The sequence below is a fragment of the Magallana gigas genome, chromosome 4, assembly GCF_963853765.1.
Source record: "Magallana gigas chromosome 4, xbMagGiga1.1, whole genome shotgun sequence".
Lineage (NCBI taxonomy): Eukaryota > Metazoa > Mollusca > Bivalvia > Ostreida > Ostreidae > Magallana > Magallana gigas.
In genome coordinates this window covers 8,937,273-8,951,966 of record NC_088856.1, presented here as the reverse complement: position 1 = coordinate 8,951,966, position 14,694 = coordinate 8,937,273, and the positions used below count along the sequence as shown (strand labels likewise).

The following is a 14,694-nucleotide window of genomic DNA, read 5'->3' as shown; positions in this document are numbered from 1 at the left end:
AAATGTGGTTTTGGGATTTTAAATCCTTCTGAAAATTTAAACCCATAATGATCAGTAAAGTTTCAGAAAGTAAACAACATTGATAATTGATCACCCCTGGCCCTCTTGTTGATCCGCCTCCCCTTCCCCGGAGATCCGCCCCGTGGCACACTTGTTATCAGCGGGGTCTGATACGGGCGTTGTGTACACACTGACACGCGTGGTAGATCTAGAGAAGGACTCTCGGCAGTCGCCCTCCCCAAACAATCAGGTAACAAACATTTATCTTTATATGTTGTATTGCTCACTGAACTGCCAAAAGGTGGAGTTTGAAGAAGTAACGAACTATGTCGCTACCTTTTGGAAAATAGCGTGAACAGCAGTATATTGACAGCTACAGTGTAGAAAGCGCGCGAAAAATTTTATCTAAGTAGGTCAATGTATGGGAAACGGTCCATTTCCTGTATATAAATTATTAGAATTTTTCTACTTCAGTGTTTCAATGTACAAGTGTTTATTAAATGTGATAAGATAATAAGTTACATTTTACCCAACTTACTAAATCACTCCAGCGCATGTACATAATCATGTATATAGCAGAAATAAGTAACAAGATTTCAACCTAAACCTGCTATAGACACACTTTTCATCAAGTCATCGGGTTTATTGCGTTGAGAGGTGACGCTCTTTAATAGCCACAGCAAATGACACAAATTTATAAGTTGTATTTTTTTAGTTGAACTCTGTAGTTGACTATGGTCCTCGGAGCTGTCGTGGGCATCGTGTCCTCCCAGTTGCTGGGGGCACTGTGGTACTCCCCCAGGGTGCTGGGTAACGCCTGGATGAGGGTCACATACCCGGGGAAGACGGAGGAGGAAGTTCGTGCTGCCAACAACTGCTCCAAGGCGATGCCGGTAGCCATGGTCTCGTACGCTCTTCTCGGCTTCTTGATCAACTTTGCATTGGGGTAGGTAACTTATGCAATGTGTAATTAGTCCTTCAGTTGATTAGGTAGTTCTTAAATAATAGTATAATTTCTAAATGAATGCATAATTGGACGTATACATATCTATATTCGTGATATTGACGAAAAGGGGTTTCTTTCACGCAACCAAGCAGACATCGCTATTGCCCCTAATTATAATAAGTTCTATCAAAAGACCCGGAGTTGTACCAGTGTCTTTAAAAATATTCTTTTAATGCTTAAAACACGCAAATTGGTTTTTTAAAACTAGTACAAGAATACATGTACATGAGTTTTGCATTCTGTTAACAAATTAGTAATTTTTTTCTTTAAATTAAAATAATACAGAGTGCGCGTGAGACGAAAGCCATTAAATATCTAAACGATGTGATTTTTATTTTTAAAATAGATACCTTCAAGTTTTTACCAATTTTTATTTCCACATTCGTTTGCCCTGTATAAATTTGTTGCCTTTTCTAAAAAAAGAATGGGTCTAATATGAGACCCTTAAACAAATTCGGTAAACAAGTTGACGTTGTAATCGATGCTGTTTTATGGTAATGTTTACAAATTATGCATAAAAAGTGTTGAAAATAAGATATATTTATATATAATATGCTATTTGAATTAAGAAATAACATCATCGATTTATCCGGAAAACTCCTCATAATTGCCCTGAAAATTTAATTTAACCATGATGATTATTAAATTTACAGTCAAAAAGTTATACATGTGTATATATAATATATATTTGTAAATATTTTGATTAGCAGGACAAAAAAATTCTAAACCATCGTCATTGAACATTATTAATACGTATATAAATACCAAAAAAATGGGTCCAGTGATTTAGAATTTTAAACAGTGTGATTAAATATAAAATAAAAATAATTTTTTGAATTTTTTCTACAGGCCATTGTTAAAGTCTGGATCATGTGTTGACGCGATCGTGAGGGGCGTATTGATCTCCATGGTAGTGACCTTGATTGACGTCGCACATTGCATGTTTTCTGCTCGTCCATTGGTCGGATTTGTAATTGACCACGCCTATGATGTGTTCGTCATTACGTTGATGTGTATCTGCATTGCTACCATTGGATGAAATTGATGTTTCAGTTGTGGACTAGTTGATGTAAATGAGTTTGAAGTTACGAATTATATAGAAGAGAAGTGCATTCTTTTTGAAAAAAGTAGTTTAAAAGAAAAGTAATCAATGTTACTGTATATTAGAAAATAACAATATATACATGTTAACTTCAAAGTAGGAAGGCCATAATCATTTTAATTATTACTTTGTTTTTATCTTTTCTCGGTGAAAACACGCTTGAATCACAAAAACTGTGTCCTGTGTTCATTTATTTTTTTTAAACCAGTCATACTTTTCATTTATTTTTTTAGAATTTGTTTTTGTTTTTAGTTTTTGATTGTGTTACTTACTCTTTTACTTAATACATGTATGTTAATATTGACCTCTGTTATTCATTCAACAATATATTGTCTTTGGCTTATCCCAGGGCCATTGCAGACGGATAGGAAGGTTCAAATTTCAATAAAGACTTTTTGTTTTAATTTGGTTTTGTTTGAATTTTTTTTGTCCCGCTGGTTCTGATGAAGACGAAAGTAACAAATTGACGTGTAGGCAGACTATGGAACGTAAAGGGTTCGTTCCTTTGCAGAGTCACACTAATAACAAATATTTTGTTCATACTACCAAACGTTGTGTGATATTTTTTGTACTTTTTTCTTACTGTGGGTCCCTATTTCATACAAGGTGGAGAGGGATTTTATTATAATGTCTTTCGCAAAGTTAGGACAAAACCCTTATAGGTCTATTACAAAGGCTAATACTTAGCGGATCACTATAAAGGGTTTTCAACGAAGGTGAGCATAACTTTTGGAAAGTGTTGATTCAAACTATACTGATAAACTGATTCAACTAAGTACGATTGGAAACCGTTTCTAAGAACGAAGTAGTCTTTGCACGAGTTGACTGACACTTCTTCACCCTCTACCACTTCCGGTTTACGTTTTCACAACAAAAACACGACACAGATGATCTCATTGACATCAGCTGACTAGATGGGACCGTATCCAGGAACAGACTCGGACGACACCTTTGACTATCTTTTTAAGATTGTGTTAATTGGGGACGCCGGAGTTGGAAAGACTTGCGTTGTACAGAGGTTCAAGTCGGGAACATACGTCGAGAAACATGGGTCGACCATTGGGGTGGACTTTACCATGAAGACGTTACAGATTGATGGGAAGCTGATAAAGGTACCCACAAGTAGTCCAACCTAATGTGTATCAAATAAAAGTACCCTCTCTCTAGTTTCGTTTCAAACTTTCAAGATTTCAAATTCATAAGAGGGGGAAGAGATCGGATGTATACTTTCATTTTGCAGTGAATATTGTAAATAAATCTCTTGTACATTGTAGCTGCAGATATGTAGCTCTGTGGAAAAACTCAGGTTGACATTATGTAGAGCTAAAGTTCTTCATATGCTAAAATTTGGAAAAAACTTTATTTTTGTATATAATAATAATAATGTATTCTGTCCCTTTTTTGAATAAGTAGTAAATAAAAATACATCATACATGTCAGTGAAAAAATAATTGAAATCATTTCTTCTTTCATCTTTTTTCCTCTTATTTATAATTTAATTACCATAAGAAATTCAGAAGAATGAAAATGAAATTTCTTTTGGGTACATAACAAATTTTATCCATTAGAAATCCTCAAGACCCCTTTGCCCAATTTCGAAAATATATCATTTGGATACTTTTCATTTTGTTTGCAATACAAAATACCAATAGAATCGTGTGTGTGTATTTAAACAAGAAGTGGTAGAGGGGGTGTTTCAAAACAGAAAAATGGACTTTTTTCATTCACATGGTCAGCAGTGGTGAATGACTGTTGTTTGGGCACAAAGGTATTAATGATTTTCAAAATATTAAGCAGAAAGTGATTAAAACTTAAACTTGGGACAAAGTATAATGCATTCTGGGAAAATATGTGTAGCATGTACTGGTCTAACAAATCATTCAGACATTTGACAAAGTTGTTATCACTAAATTTAATTGCCTCAGACTTTCTCTTGAAGACAAACCTAGGAAAGTGATGTATGTTAAATTCATGTGTAGATTGAGAGCTCCCTTTTACAAAACATGAAAATTAGTCACACTCAATCCCCTCATGTGGCTTGTTAGAGTATTTATAAGAAATTTATAAGCAAGTTAAGTGATTTTAGTTGTAGTAAAATGTCAGAGGAATATTTTTATATTAAAGTACCAAATTATTTGCAAACTATGAGTAGGGAACTTAGATTGATCAGTCCAAAACTAATGCAAATTTATTTACATGTTATTGTATATCATAAATTGTAAAAATTTTGGTATGTGAGGAACTAACATGGCTTGGTATAATTATTCAACCCAAGTTTTCCTTTGAGCTTAAGATCTGCAGCTAAATCTTATGCCAAGTTTTGAAAATCCAAAGGAGTAACGTAGACTAATGCAAGAAAATTTATGATGTCATTAACTATTTATCTATAACATGTCTAATTACACGTTTCAGCTCCAGATCTGGGATACTGCCGGTCAAGAGAGGTTTCGAACCATCACCCAAAGCTACTACCGTAGTGCCAATGGTGTCATAATTGCTTATGACATCACCAAAAAGGGGTCCTTTGAAAGTGTGCCTCGATGGATTGAAGATGTAAAAAGATATGCGGGACCAAACATTGTGCAGTGTATAATAGGTGATTACTCTTATATAAAGTGGAAACCACTTACTGGGAGAGCTTGCGAAACATCCTCAATGCTTTAAGGGTCATATGGCACTTGATATGACAAATGAATTTTCATCCTATCATGTTTATCTTATAAATATCTGCTCACTCTCTAAAACTTGCAATACTACTAGCTTGTGAGTTATCAGAATTAATGTATGATTTTACTATATGAAGTACTAAGTCACGTAAGAATAACACGCATGTAAAACTAGGGGTCTGATCACGTAATTAGTTGATGGATGAAAATATATAAAGTCTTGAATGACTGTAAAAATGTTTACCAGTTGTATATATTTCATTTTCTTTCTTTTTTTTCAAAGTATGCTTTTCTTTGTTGTATCTATGAAAGTTGATTTTTTTTTTCCAAATAAGAATAAATTTCAGAAGGAAAATGATTTTGAAACAACAAGAGCACACTGTTGTAAGCAAATTAATCGTTGACTTGCTTGAATAGTTTGGTGAATCAATTGAAAAAAGGAACATCCTTAAAATTGGATAACACAGTATTAATTGATGTCTATATAGTGATGATTCAAGACTCAAGGTTTAATTCAATTGAAAGATTTTGTGTATATTGTGTCCTGTACTTGTTGGATAAAGAGTACACATAAATGTAAATGTATTGCTCAATTTCCTTTTCTATTATATAAGCAGGATGGAAACTTACACTTTTACATGTTCTTAAAAGAGAGAAAAAGATCAAAATGATTTATTGATTCATATTTCAAGGAAATAGAAATAACAACAAAATCAATCGTCCAAATGAATTTCAGTGTATACAGGTGTAACTAATTCAGCATATTTGTAAAAGATATTATTTATGGTTCTTAATTTACTTTCTTACAAGTTTACAAGAGTTACTGTTCTTTACCTTGCTTCCTTGGTCCTTGATAAGAGCAAGAATATTTCACATGTCCTGAAGAAGCACATATTTTCGTTGGGTCAAAATTTCGTTGTTTTTGAACCAAATAAAATTTCGTTGGCATTTAATTTCGTCATATGCTAACCTCTTTGTATTTATTAATACTTTGGTTAAAAATTCTTCATGGATTTAAATTTGTTGATTTAAAATGCAAACGAAACTAACAAAATTAAATACTCAACAAATATTTCTACTTCTACAGCATTAACTGGTTTTATTTATGTAATGAAAATTGATAACTTTGTTTTTGAGGTCCTAAAACAATTTCCCAATGCATGAAATTAAAACCCAACAAGTACATGTACAATGCCCAGGAATGAAGAAGATTCGTTATCTATCAAAATTCAATTTTGCATTATATAAATTATCATAATATTATTTTAATTTGTTTATTGATGAATGATAATATTCATAATTTAAGGAAACAAGAAAGATATGGAGCACCTGCGGGAGGTGAATTTATCAGAGGCCAAAGCTTTTGCTCAGCATCATGGGATGGTTGATGCCATAGAAACCAGTGCTAAAGAAAACACTAATATAGAAGAACTCTTTATGGAAATGGCGAAGGTAAATTATGTTTCACAATACACAGGAAAGTAACCATCTGTTGATAAGACTTGATGTGCATGGATGTATTCATTTATATAGTGCTTGAAAGTCTTTCTAAGAAAATATTTTTAACTAAATAATTTAATTGGAATTTCAAACAAAGTAAGCACTGTGATGACTATATTTATATATAGTACCATGCAGTTGTGAGTCATTTTGCAAAAAAGCATAGACTGACTGTATTATATGATACATGAATCTGTAATATACAACAAAACATCAAAGATAAGAACGAAGAGGAAAATCCACCCTAAACGATTTATTTATAAAAGGAAAAAAAATGACATTTTCAACATATTTAATTCGAGCATAGCTTGTAAAAGGGGATCTGATTGGTTATCAAGCCTGATATGAATTTCCATTTGCCCTGCTGAAGCTGGGGGTAAATAAAGTGACATCACAATGCAGTGATTATAGACATTAGTGATGTGATGTAACATTGCAGTGTGTATAGGTTTATTTGTTATCTGATATAATTATCATAAAAACAGTAAATAACATCATCAGGTACCATTACCCATCTTCCACCATACTTGCTGCACTGCCTAAATTTTCTTGTTTTCGTGAATTTGATGGTTCCTTCCCATTTTTTTAGAAAAAAATCTCACCAGTAGTGTTGAAATAAATGTAATTTCCCTAACAAGCTATACAAATAATGTGGAGTTTGATAATTAATTGTTTAATGTACAAGATACCAATCAGAGAGAGTTACAGAATGAGAATACAGAGAAAAGGACAAAAAACCAATTTTTTTTTATGAACATGATATTAAACAATTGTGAATTTGAATCACGTTTTACTAAATAATAAACTTAATGCTCATTAAGTTGAGTAAGTTCAGGAATTTTTTTAAAAAGCATAACTTTTGGTTAATTCTGAAGTAAATGAAACTTTTTTGTTGCATTTTATTATTCTTGCTCAGTGTAAAATAAAATGCTCTGAAAAATCTGTAATGTGAAATAAATGGGAAAAAATGCTCAAACTTGCACACAATCTAAAATATATTGTTGACTTAACAATAATTGTTGTTTATCATTATTTTGTGGTAAATTATGATGGTTTGTTTGTAATCTGCAGAGGTTAGTTTTTAATGGCTTTGGAACAACATGGACATATTCACTTGAAATTTCGAAATCGTGACTGTTCTATAAGTCTTAAGATATGAAAATGACTTGCACAGGCATGCATGTATCTTTAATAGCCATTAAATCCTCCAGGTGTAAACTCTTTGGAATATTGGTATATTATTTATAAATGCTTTAGTATGGAATGCCTCAACTGCCTTATGTAGATAATCTTCATAATAGGATGACACTTTAACATTACATGCTGATACTTCAACATTATGTGCTGATACTTCAACATTACTTGCTGATACTTTAACATAACATGATGTCACTTTAACATTACGTGCTGATATTTTAACACTACTGGTGGATACTTCATTATCTGATGTTACTTCACTATGCGGTGGTTCTAAGAATAGGGAAGCGTCGCCTTGGGATCGAAATATGCTAAAACTCAGAACACATGGATGCCTGTAAAGTTTTTAACACTGGGCTCTCCCAATGAATGATGCTATACATGTGTGAGGGACTTTTAAGGGAATCAGAGTACAAGCAATCAACCAGTAGATCCCAGTGCAGGCATATAGCGCTAGCATCATTTAGGGGCACAGACCTACCACTGAATCTCGACAAGTAAATTTAAAAAAAAAAAAAGGGGGAGGGGGGAGGGGGTCAGTTGCACCATATTTTAATATATTTGATCTATTAATCTACATATGATTGAATTCCATATTTACATATGTGTTTTCACCTTGTTTAAAAAAAAATGAAATGGTCAGTTCGTAAAAACTTTTTTTATGTTATGTAAGTTTCCACAAAAAGCATGTCGGTTAAAGGGAGAGTAATTAAAATGAGTTTGGCTTCATCAAGCATTTACAGTGATTATATTGCTTAATTTCAGTATCTTAATGCATCTGCATAAATACTTGTAAAAATAAAAAGGCTGGAACTGAAGAAGTACAGAGTACACTACAGCTCATAAGAGAGGATCTCTACTGAACAAAAATAATGGCGGAACATACGATTTGTTTGAGTGCAATGTATTACGATAACCACACATACAGCTTATAAGATCATGGCCCCATTCATCCAAAGGATAAAACATTGCATTGCTATTGAATCTGATTGTAGCAGTAACTGTACTGTTGAACAAATCAGTGCTTACATTGTCCACTCCTACACAAAAACAGCCCAGTGTTAAAACTTAAAAGGCATCCACGTGCATGTTCTGAGTTTTACTAATAGCATGTTTTGATCCCAAGGCGACACTTCCCTATTTTTAGAACCATAGCATAGTGAAGTATCATCATGTTATGAAGTATCAGCATGTAATGTTGAAGTATCAGCATGTAATGTTAAAGTAGCATCATGTAATGTTAAACTATCAGGTGAGCATGTAATGTTGAAGTATCAGCACGCAATGTTAAAGTTCCATTACATAATGTTGAAGTATCAGCATGTAATGTTAAAGTACCATCATGTAATGTTAAATTATCAGCAAGTAATGTTTAAGTATCATCATATTATGAAGATTATCTACAGAAGGCAGTTGAGGCATACCATACTTTAGTGTCTACGAAACAGTTTAAAATTCGCTACAATATCTGTATGTTAGAATTAATATAAACTTTTATTAACTATTAAAATTTTATTCATTAATTGCATGTAAGAAAAGTTATATAAAATGCCTAAATATAAAACTAGTAGGCCAGAATTAATACTACTTTATATTCATTTTCATTTTTGTTCTTGAATTGCTATATGTTTTTTGAGGGTATTTTTTGCAAATCAAAATTTATATTCTTCAGTATTCAGATACTGAACTCTTTTTTTTTAATGATTTGAAGAAATTATTTAAATATTTTTTTATATCTGTGTTTAACTACATTTGCATTTTTTTTTACATGCATCCTAATGAAGTTTTGAGAAAAAAAATGAATTGAATTTGGAAGCATTATAATTTATAAATGTGAAACTGATATTCACTTCCAGTCCTACATGTAATTAGTCTGAGCATGTACTTCACCTTTGGGACATACCCTACAAATTTGAAATCCACTGCCAGTCTCTCACGTGCTAAATGAATGTGGGCTAAATACATCTTTAATCTCAATTCATTGATGAGAAAACAAGCTCTTTAAGTTATAACGTTACAGTTTTTAGTTATAGTGTGGAGAGTATTAAACAGTTAATGGACAGATTGACATCATACAAGGTTAAACGAAACACCTCAAGCATTACGATTCGTTCTTTACACTAAGGTACGATGCATTTCTCACGTAGTTTTAATTGTATTTTGTGGTATTAATAATGAAGAGTGGTAGGAAATACCATTTACGTAGAATATATTGATATATGTCATTATGGTTAAAGAAACTGTTTTATTCGGATGCAAAAGAGAGGAATAAATATGCTTAAAAAAAATCATTCGACATAGAATTAATGAGAAATCATATACTAACATTTCATAAACTAAGATTAGAATTATATTTTTTCTTCTTTTCTATTGATCGTATACGCTTGCTGTTTTTGAAAAAAAAGTTTTTCATGACATGCATAGTTCCGATTTTTTAATCACTTTTCACAGAAGTAAATTTTTAAAAACGTCCTACTCTTTAAAAAAAAAAACAATTTTCAAAAGTAAATGAAAAGTAAAGACAAAATTTTCTTGAAGTGTTAATCATAATAAAGGTAATGTAAAAATTAGAAAGGAACCTCTTTAAGCAATAATTACGAAACCTTTCAATTTTGCATATCATTCTGTTGAATACGTGGCAGTCTTGATAATGTTGAGTCATTGAAAGTTTATTTCTTATCAAATCTTCTAAGTGCAAAAAATCTTAACAAATTACTGTGTTTTCATTAATATTCAAGCTTATCAATTTTCGTGGATACAGTGAATATCACAGTTTCAAGAATACGTAAATTCGAGACCAATGACCATATCAATACAAAATCTTAATAGAAATTGCACTTCGATGAACATTGGATTTCGTGGATCAAATTAACAACGAAATCCACGAAAATTGGTATTCAACGAATATTGATGAAACCACAGTAGTTGGTAGATCCATATATGTTTCGTTTTATTAATATAAGAAACAAACCTAGTTCATAATTAATAAATCAAGTATCACCTTGGCTGACTCAAATTGTATCATAGAAAAGACAGTTATGGTAGCCTCATTATTCTTTGGGGGTTGTATAAAGTAAAAGAATCAAAATCTTGTTGTGGAGTATTCGTTAAAAACTCACAAAAGATTAAACAGACCGTACATATATTTTAAATCTATTCACAACGTTGTTGAATTTGAAAGATCAATAGTACGTCACTACCTAATACTTGAAAAAGGATAAATTATTGAACTAGAATCAAACAGTTGACTTATTTTTGATAATTCAATCTATCTATAGAGGTAATCTTAAACTCTGAGCAATTTTCTTGACTGTTTGGAAATTGCACATCAGAATGTTGCAATCTGCCGCTTTAGTATTGCTATTATATATAACTCAATAAACTTTCAATTTTCTTCCAAGGAATTGAAGAAAAAATATGGCGGAGATTCTGGCATCGAGAACACTACTTCCTCCAGTAAAATTCAGCTGAATTCTCGAAGTGTTGGAGGAGGTTTCAACTGCTGTGGAAGCTAGTATGAAATCTACAGACTATATTGATTGAACCGATGCGTAATATGAATAGTGCTAACACTGATGAGTACTGTTGATAGCCATAATTTGTGCAATTGACTGTATTTTAGATGAAAATGTCTGATTGATGATGTATGCTTTATTTTGGGGAAGGATATCATGTGCACAATTTCCTGTTTGTGCTAAGTTGTTGTGAATGTGTTTGGCTGATATTCGAGTGTAAAACTGTTCATTCCAAAACAATTGAATGATTTTTTTGTTAAGGAAATTTGGTATGAGGAGTATTGCTTTGACATGTTTTTTTTCATTTCATTGTATTGATGTTACTTTCAGTGAATTTCATTAATTACGATCAATTCCAAGAAACGAAAAAACTAATATGACTTTTTTGTTAAATAACTCATCAAAGTGTATGATATTTTTACGGAGTTAACGCATAATTAAATACAACACAAAATTTTTCACCCATGAAATTGGTGTAGGAATTTGAACAAAAATATTACTAATGTATGACAGGTACGTTTGAGAGAATTTTGTGGAAGAGTTTTTTCTACAAGCGTTTATATATTGTAATCTTTAATAAGAACAATGCAATTTTAGAAAACTCCATAAATTATAAGCATGCCCACGTATTATTTTACTTTCAAATGTTAATGAAATATAATTCAGAAATGCTGATTACCTTCACGAGATAATATTTTTTTCCCTTTGTATTTTTCCTGTAAAACGAGAGTAAGACTATTAGTAAGTATATACACAACCACATATAAATATCAATTTATCAAATTAACTCACTTTTCTTCACATCTTATAATTTATAGAAAGCTATTAAATAAAAATTTCTGTGTATTAATTCATAAAAAGATCGATATGTAAACGTAAGCAGCCAAATTATTTCTTATTTTTTTATGACAGTTTAAATAAAATAGATTTGATTTTTACTTAATTTATAAGTCAGAAACGATTATTCACTGTACAAAGGACAACAAATATTCGTTTCACTTATTATATTTGATTTTTTAAAGATCTTTACCGTAAGATAGGTTAAAGATATAATTTTGATGAAGTTTCCGGCACGATGTTCAATTTCCTTAAGTTTTCTGTCAATTAAATTAATAAAAAACTTATTTAAAGTGAATTTCATCATAATTCAGATATTCGTTTTTGCAATCAGGAAATATCAAGCTTTGACTATTTGATAACTCAAAATGACTAAAATACTAATTTTAACAAACGTTAAATATTCATTTTAAAAATTTATTAACAGAGATTTTAGAATATTTCCTCTTGACTGAAAACTACATTGAAAATAACTGGAAAGTATATTCAATTCGTTGTAATACTGTGGTTTCATTAATATTCAAGGATATCAATTTTCGTGGATTAAGTGAAAAACACAGTTTCAAGGATACGTAAATTCGTGGCCAATGACCGTATCAATACAAAATATAAGTAGAAATTGCAGTTCAATGAATATTTAATTTCAAGGAAAAACTTAGCAACGAAATCAACAAAATTGGTATTCAACGAATATTGATGAAACCAGAGTATCGCAAAAACGCAATATTTGCCTTATAACTCAGGTTGCTGTGTTTATATTATCTATACTATTTTAAACAGTTCTATGTATTGAATATTTTATACTTGGGTAGTATTTAAATGGAGTGTTTATATATACACGAAAAAGACTTCACATGACATATTGGTTGAAAAGCTGACTATTTTCAATCGTTGTTTTTTTTTTATTGACTGAACTTTTTCATGCGATTTTTCGGTTAATTCAAATACCTGCTGTTTTATATATATATATATATATATATATATATATATATATATATATATATATATATATATATTCATATGTTGTATTTAAATGAGTTATGTATTACTAGTAGTCGTGTTGTATTTTTGTTTTATATATTATGAAAGATTTTTGAAAACGGAAACATGCACTCTTATCCACCTCGATGATAAGGAAATATCAGTGTTACTATTGAAAAGATTATCTTTGATTTTCTAGAACCAACCACTTAAATATTACTTAGTTACAAAAAGATTACTTTTATGCATGAAAGTCAAATGGTTTAATTATTTACTTACTCTTACAACACCCTGGTTTTTGAAAAGAGTGTTAATAAAGTGCATTAAATGTCAGTATCTAATTAAGGTTTTATTTTGGAAGTAATGTCTTGGGTGTGAATTGTGTTTTTTCAGTGCTTTTCTCTTTAGTGTTTGTAGATAGCAATAAATTAAAAAGGGGGAAAACTGTTTCCCGCCTTCAAAATTGATTATGTAAATTTACTGTAAGTCCTCAAGATTTAATTTAATCTGATCATTTTTGACTATCCAATTACACGTTTGTCATGGTGTCTTTAATCTTTGATTATATATGATGACAGTTAAAGATCTATGTTTTTCTATTTACATTATATGTAAACAATACTGAAGGCTACTTCTTTATATTTAGAGCTTGACTCATGTAAAGATTACGTATCTTGAATTGTTTACCTGGATTTAAAGTGCTTTCATTCCCTCTTTTTATATATCTCTGACCTTCAGTTGTACTGTACAAGATCTTAATATATAGATAGAAATGAAATGTCCTCTCATTTAAATGTATTTTATCCTTTCTGATTTTACTATTTACCTCAGTGTATAGAATGTCCGATAATATATGTTTATTACTAGTAATGATGTTCTTCCTCTTGAAGTTTTGTAATTATTATATCAGATATTTTGTGATCTTTTTAATTGGAATTAACGATAAAATTTTATAGGAGTCGCTAACTTTTTAAAAATGTACCAGTAATAGATTATTTACATAGTATAAACTAAATCAATGAAATCCGGGTTGTTCGTATAGTCACACACTGATTTGAATGAAGGTTTTAAAAGCATATTGTTTTAAAATAAACTATATTAGATTGATATGTATACCACTGTGAAATGCTCCCCTAAGAATTTTTCTTTAGAAACAGGGATCATCTTAAACAGAATTTGTTCTTTTATTATGGATAGCACATTCTTACCATTCGTTTTTATGGCCATTTTTAACTTCATTTGGTGTCGAGTATAACATTGCTTGCTTTATTGGAAGTTATTTTTGATTATTTTCTTTCTAAAAGAATATCATTGTGAGTGGGTGAAGCAATTGATGTTGATCACAATACACAATATTCTGTTCTTACTTTTGTCATACAGTTTTTGTTTATTAAAATGCTTTTACGGTCAATGCAACGATTTCTTCTTTTTTTGTGATCAAAATATCCTCATAAGGTGACCGCTTCATGTAAAGATGGTTAGAAATTCTAGAATACAATAAATAACATGCTTCTTTAAAAACTAATGATTATAATCATAGTAATTATGGACTTGTCATTAAGAAGGGATCAAATGAACATAACATTTTCTCATTTCTCTACTATTATGGGTTCTTGCACTAAATATGGCAATTTTAATATGTGCAAATTTTGAGTGTGAAGAATTGTGGCATTATTTGATTTATTGGAATAATAAATGAAACTCTTGCTACTAAAAAACCCAAATAATTTTCGTTTTAACGAAACTTTTATGTAATTTTCCTCATTTACATTACAGAAAACTCATGAAAGACAATTTTGGGGTTTTTTTTTGAAAAACTCATAATTTTTTTCTAATACGATTTACTTTGCATTCCAGTTTTCTTTAATATTAGAACTGGACATCGTCTTT

General features: G+C 30.7%; 2 protein-coding genes across 2 annotated transcripts; both read left to right on the top strand.

Moving 5' to 3' along the window:
* The first annotated feature begins 92 nt into the window (after positions 1 to 92).
* LOC105325964 (uncharacterized) lies at positions 93 to 2,512 on the top strand. The gene is made up of 3 exons (XM_011425778.4): positions 93 to 250; positions 716 to 946; positions 1,856 to 2,512. The coding sequence occupies exons 2-3, from the start codon at positions 735 to 737 to the stop codon at positions 2,043 to 2,045; spliced, it is 402 nt and encodes a 133-aa protein (XP_011424080.3). The 5' UTR covers positions 93 to 250; positions 716 to 734; the 3' UTR covers positions 2,046 to 2,512.
* Positions 2,513 to 2,941: 429 nt separating this feature from the next.
* LOC105325965 (ras-related protein Rab-43) lies at positions 2,942 to 14,215 on the top strand. The gene is made up of 4 exons (XM_011425779.4): positions 2,942 to 3,220; positions 4,521 to 4,704; positions 6,081 to 6,226; positions 10,873 to 14,215. Exons 1-4 carry the CDS (start codon positions 3,023 to 3,025, stop codon positions 10,984 to 10,986), a joined length of 642 nt encoding a protein of 213 aa, XP_011424081.1. The 5' UTR covers positions 2,942 to 3,022; the 3' UTR covers positions 10,987 to 14,215.
* Positions 14,216 to 14,694: the final 479 nt, after the last annotated feature.

What these genes read in the sequence shown, in the direction of transcription:
- LOC105325964 (XM_011425778.4), top strand. Translation starts at nt 735, where the DNA reads ATGGTCCTCGGAGCTGTCGTGGGCATCGTGTCCTCCCAGTTGCTGGGG. An exon ending in TTGATCAACTTTGCATTGGG is followed by an intron (nt 947 to 1,855) that starts GTAGGTAACTTA and finishes TTTTTTCTACAG; the next exon opens with GCCATTGTTAAAGTCTGGAT.
- LOC105325965 (XM_011425779.4), top strand. Translation starts at nt 3,023, where the DNA reads ATGGGACCGTATCCAGGAACAGACTCGGACGACACCTTTGACTATCTT. An exon ending in CATTGTGCAGTGTATAATAG is followed by an intron (nt 4,705 to 6,080) that starts GTGATTACTCTT and finishes TCATAATTTAAG; the next exon opens with GAAACAAGAAAGATATGGAG. An exon ending in TCTTTATGGAAATGGCGAAG is followed by an intron (nt 6,227 to 10,872) that starts GTAAATTATGTT and finishes TTTTCTTCCAAG; the next exon opens with GAATTGAAGAAAAAATATGG.